Raw genomic sequence first — 6,000 nt, 5'->3', positions numbered from 1 at the left:
AGTTTGACGAACACCATTTGCGACTCCCTGCTTGTTATTTATCAAAGTGACAAGAACAACAAGTAAAAATGCCAAGTTCATCATGTAAGTCACATTGTGCATAAAAATTATGGACCGCTGCGCCATGCGTCACACAAATCAAGCGAAACCAACCTTGCAAGAAGTGCAAACCGCGGTCAGGCCTGTTCGAAGTGCACCGTCTATCAGGGACGAAGCCACACTTTCCAAGTAGGGGGGTGTCCTCCAACTGGCACATTTTTTCCCTGGTGGTTATCGGTGAGATCACAGATAGGATCCACCAAGTTCATCCCCACCTCTGCGGCACAGATGAGTTCCTACTGCACAATTACTAGTTCCCGTCATCAGCATTATCAGCATGTATCACCTTGTGGACGGGAGAAATACACAGACCCCAAAAATGATCGGGTTTTCGTCGAAAACTTTGTGGGGTCTCTTTAGCTGCATCTAAAATATTTGAGGACAGCTTCCAGTTGCTCCCCCCCAGCTACCTGCAGCAGAGATCTGTTCAATGTGAAAGTTGAGCTAAAAGGGATGGTCTTTCTACCATGTGTCCAAAGTGCTCTCCCACACTCCGAACATCGCTCACTAAATCACCGCTGTTCAATTACCGTTTCACTATCCTTGTACCACATTAGAGGCCATGCGATGCACGGCTGACAGGGTGCACAAATTGGTACTGTACAAGCACTGCACGCACAAGGCAAAACCGTCCATGGGACTTGTCTAAGAATTCTGCGTCACGGTGCGCTCCGGTGCGCTGCGCTACTATAATACTGATTTAAGCCTTTTACTGAAAGAAATTCACCTCCCTCCTTTCCAGTCTTCATACAAGCAGCCGGGGCTGACTGTGCGACTGATCCATCAGCCTCAAGTCGCTCATAAACGGGGCTGCTGTGAAGATTTAAATTCCACGCGGGACCTCCCAGAGTTCATCGCCTTCCATTCCCACCGCATTTGGAATTCTACCACTCCTCCACGAGAAATCTTTGAAGCGGAGCGCACGCGCTCATCACCGCGTCACGGGCGGCAATCTGTCTCTCGTCTTCCTTCATATGCACATTGAGAGCCCTTTAAAAAAAGAAAAAGCAGCCTTTTTAAAGCTTGCACCCATGAGCAAGTATGAATAACACATCTTTACAATTTTATATATACATGACACGTACGTTACGTGTATATATATTTTTTTACAACTTTTCTGTCAACCTTCTGCTGGATGAAGGTCCCCCCATGCCTCTCTGCCATGAGTTGCTTGACCATACTTCGCCACGTTGGTCAGTGCTGGTCGGTGAACGGCGAGCCCACGACCAGTGCGGTGACCAATGCCGCTGGTGTCGACTGTGGGAATCGAACTCGGGTCACCTGGTTCATAGCGCAGTGCACCGACTGCCTACCCTTCCCTCCCACCTACATGCAATTGCACTCCATAATCTAGTACTGCGGGATATTCAATGTGTTGTTTTTTACCCCTTTCGTAAAGTTCCTTGGCGTAATGTATTTGCCGACAATATTCTTCACAAACAGCATTACGCCAAGCTTTGGGGAGATCACTACTTAATCGGGGAAAAAGAAAATCGGTCAACTTACGAAAAACCGCCGATGAAATTTACAACATAAGACTGCACTCAAGTCTCTGCTGCAGCACTGCTAAAGTTGGGAAGCCAAACCAAATAGCAAAAAGGTGCAGCCTTGCAATACATGCCACTGCTGGCGGAAGGGTCTCCCCCACTAGAGTGAGCTACAGAAAGAGCCACTCCTAACGGTATTTGGCCTACTCTTCCATGCTAGCCAGATGCTTTGGAAGAGGTAGGAGTACCCACACAACCTGCCCATCTATGAAACTGGTGTGCTGATTTACACCGCTGGCTGCACAGGGGTGAAGGAATTCAAGAACGCAAATTGAACTGGCGACTTTCGGATTGCAAATCCAGCGTGCTTACCATCATCGCACAACGGCATCGTCAAACCGAATAGCACGCAGAGGAAAAATAAGAAACACACTCACACACTTTTGCAATGATGAGACATCACAGAAACATTAATAAAAGGGGTCGATAGCAATATCCCAAAGAACAATCGTTCACTGCCACTGCCGCCCCTTGCATGACCCCTGTTGACCCCCCATGAGCCCCACTTAAAAGATTCGATGCTCCGGTGGTGCCTTCGTGCTGCCGCTGCTGCTGCCGCCCTCTGGTTAATAATTGGAGCAGTTTTTCAAAAACCGATTCGGTTTCACGCCCGCTGATGTAATTACTGAAGCCGTGGCGCAATATATAATAATAATATAGAATACGAAGAGGGCTCGCTCATGGCTATCGGTGGCATTTTCAAGTAAAAAAACATAAAAACGAATGGGACACTGTCGGGGATGCGTTGGTGCATATGTTACATCTACACAGGTTAAGTCTACACATGTTACGTCTACACATGTTACGTCTACACATGTTACGTCTACACATGTTACGTCTACACATGTTACGTCTACACATGTTACGTCTACACACGTTACGTCTACACATGTTACGTCTACACACGTTACGTCTACACATGGTACGTCTACACATGTTACGTCTACACACGTTACATCTACACATGTTACGTCTACACATGTTACGTCTACACACGTTACGTCTACACATGTTACGTCTACACACGTTACGTCTACACATGGTACGTCTACACATGTTACGTCTACACACGTTACATCTACACATGGTACGTCTACACACGTTACATCTACACATGTTACATCTACACATGTTACGTCTACACATGTTACGTCTACACATGTTACATCTACACATGGTACGTCTACACATGTTACGTCTACACATGTTACATCTACACATGTTACGTCTACACATGTTACATCTACACATATTACGTCTACGCTGCCATTAATTTTACAAATTGAGCAAGCCTCCACACAGTGGAGTGGCACATTTTAAAGGGCTGTTTTCTCTGTAGATTTTTGCAAACTATGGATGAAATAACATTTTTTTTTCATTATTAGTTTAGAGAGCTTCCTCGAAGAGCAATTATTTCCCCTTCCCTACAATCTGTCATGATTTTCTCAACAGAATACACACTTGGCATTGTTTTAGAATGGAAGCATAATTGATTGCATATGCCCTGTTATGACGCTGCCATGGAAATATGCGCGGGAGGAGGTAAATTATGCACATGGCGCGCAACATTTGACGTTTCGCCAACGCTCGGCTTGAGCACGGAAGCAGCACCGGACGTGCACGGGTTAGTCAACGGGCGCAAGATAATTTCAGAGACTCGGTCGGTCAAGCGCACAAGCATCCAAATCGTTTCCATGTACACCTCAATGCCTCTTCGCCACGTGTACGCTTTTGCGTTTGTTTGCTTTAGAAAATAATTCCCTGCCATTGCTACTGGATACACTTCACACCTGCCCAATGCCTTCGCCGCACCATAATGGATTGGTGTCCCGCCCTGTGGTTCCTGGATTAGGCGGCTCTCTTAACCCCGGTGAACTCTGCAAGAGGGACGCCCCATTGGGGGAATACCAGACAAGCGGCCGTATTTGTCGGATTACATTGCAGAACAAAGAGAGGTAAGAGCGTCAAAACAAGGGCCATGCTGACCACAAACGACTTTGACGATGAATGCTAGGCTTGACTTTCAAATGGCCTGCACTGAAGCCAACGCTGCCCACATTTGGTCTTCCTCTCATCTATGTATACCACTTTCTCATGAACCCCTTCCAACTACAACCATTGCGGGCATATTATAATACAAGTTATGTAAAAATAAGCGCCATCTGCTAACTCACATATATATATGCAAAAAGAACAACTCCTAAGGCACCCATCATATAGAAGCAGGCCATGCGGCGGTGGTGTTGGCAATCTTTTGTGGCGAAGATTTTATGGCGATTCACCGGCAATCGCAGCGATGCCGCGGTTGTCCCTTTGCGCGAGCTTGCCGGTCGCCCACCTTCGTTCTTTGACGAGGTTCGAAAAAAGTCAAGGCATTGCTTGGCGCGAGGACGACGTAATATATGTATGTATAGACGTGGAAGCCACGGTTCGAAGCCAAGGGGGCTGGGGGGAGGGGATGTAGCTCCACGGGTCAAACCACAAACTCGGGCAGAGACTCGTCGTCCAGCAAGGCCATGGCGGCAGACGACGCGGAGACTGCGGGCCAGGGTCGCCCCACTGGGAAGGAAGTCTCCGGCAGTTTTGACGTCTTCGCTCCGAACGCCGGGCGAGGGCACCGTCCCGTCTTTGGACTCTGGGCCTTCAGCGCAGCCTGGCCCGAGATCACCCCCGCCAGCCCCCCCCACGCCCGCCCGTCACGGACAGTCGAGAGAAGATTGGGTGCACAGTCAATGGGCGCACAGCAATTGTAAGGACTCGATCAAGCGCACAAACAGGTGACGTGTCGCCAAAATACAATCCGTGTCCGTCAAACCATGTAAATCTCACCTAAAATGCAAGTCTTGTGCTCCTTCGGTTTGAAAACTAAAGTTTGGTGAATATGCTTCTGGATATGCTGGCAAACTGCCCAATGCCTTCACCAGGCAACAACTGATTGGTGTGGCCACCCTGTGTTCCTTCCCATTTCAATCCCGGAGTGGTAGCAGTGTGGTCCCGGGCTTGAAAAGGCTGTCGTGACGAAGTTGGGGTGTGCGTAAGGCTCGCTGGAATGCTTGCGGCTCAGCAAGAAATGTGCAAGATTGCTTCTCAAAAAAAAAAAACCCCGTTAAGTGCAGCTCTTTTCAAACCAATAAGAAATGAGGCATGCAGAAATGTCATGCAGAAAATAATCGAATGACAAGCGAAGATGTATGGCAGGAAATGGAATTGCCGTGAAAATATACATGCGTGCACGCTCCATGCCACTGAAAAATGAGGCCACACTCGGTGTTCACGTTGCTCATTTCCGTGAGGTCTCGGTGCAGTGGAGGAGAGAACGTACCTGCCCTTTGTGCGAGGACGTTATGCCTGGGCTGCCTTGCAGTAAATCCGGAGACTCTGATAAGCCACAACTCAACATCTTTACCACCAGCCCTACAATAAAACATGATATATTAGTAATAATAAATTCTGATGTATTTTACGGTCACCAACCATGTAAAAAATAAAAACCCTATACCTACCTGACATTTCACTAGAATTCATGCTTTGCACTGGTGGAGCAGATAAAGCGGCGATGCTGAAGAGTAATAGCAAGCGCTCTGAGCCGGCCACTGCTGAGAACTGGGTTCAAATTCAGTTCTTTTCAGGGGCGCCGTGATTAAACCAAGGTTTTCGAGTGAAGTGAGTGGATGGTCTCAGCCCGGTTACAATTGTGTACAAAAAATCATTATAAAAGAAAAAACATTTTCTCAACAAGGCTAATGTTCAGTTGTGAGAAGTTAAAATAATTAAGAGAGTCATTCAGCAAACATGTCTGCGCAGCAAATGTGAAAGTGCAGCACCCCCTAAGTGTGTGCCGAACAGAGGCCACTTGAATAGATCTCAGAAGCAGTTCTATACCATCTGCTTCCACTGGCTGTTTCTCCAACGGTGGCTGATGCACAGCTGTGAGCGATTTACAAACTGATTCTTTGTCTCATGGCATGATTGGCCAATAGCGCAGTAGGAATAAACTGTGGGCGTGCATGTACATTCGTCTTTACCGGCGTGCGTGTTAACACAGGGAGTCTCCAGGTCCTCCTGGGTCACGTAGATGTAGGTGGAGGAGATGGAGTCATCCGTGCTGTCCGCTCGCTGGAGGAACACCAAGTCGCTGGGATCGTCCACCAGCATCTCCACTTCTGGACGAGCGGGAGGACAAAGGGGCAGGTCAGGGGGTCACGACAGGTCAGGGGGTCACGACAGATCAGGTGGGCCACAAAAACTCCTCGTGGAATGCCCACTCAAGAGTCGGCGAAGCAGGGGCAGACCGAGACGCACTCAAAGACGATGTCGCGTGGTGCATTGAGTAACGTCGTGAAATGACGTCACA

The 6,000-nt window shown here is 48.1% G+C and overlaps 1 protein-coding gene across 2 annotated transcripts in view; it reads right to left on the bottom strand.

Annotated features, from left to right (window-relative positions):
* Window positions 1–2,734: 2,734 nt before the first annotated feature.
* Window positions 2,735–6,000, bottom strand: part of FRMD6 (FERM domain containing 6) — a 34,506-nt gene continuing 31,240 nt past the window's right edge. For both annotated transcript variants that reach the window (XM_078870324.1, XM_078870323.1), the window contains exons 13-15: window positions 5,672–5,809; window positions 4,969–5,060; window positions 2,735–4,299 (exon numbers count right to left, since the gene is read on the bottom strand). In XM_078870324.1, the coding sequence (XP_078726450.1) occupies window positions 4,120–4,299; window positions 4,969–5,060; window positions 5,672–5,809 (410 nt within the window). In that variant the 3' untranslated portion in view covers window positions 2,735–4,119. The remainder of the gene's footprint in view (window positions 4,300–4,968; window positions 5,061–5,671; window positions 5,810–6,000) is intronic.

The sequence above is a fragment of the Lampetra fluviatilis genome, chromosome 30, assembly GCF_964198595.1.
Source record: "Lampetra fluviatilis chromosome 30, kcLamFluv1.1, whole genome shotgun sequence".
Lineage (NCBI taxonomy): Eukaryota > Metazoa > Chordata > Hyperoartia > Petromyzontiformes > Petromyzontidae > Lampetra > Lampetra fluviatilis.
This window is presented reverse-complemented; position numbering and strand designations above follow the sequence as displayed.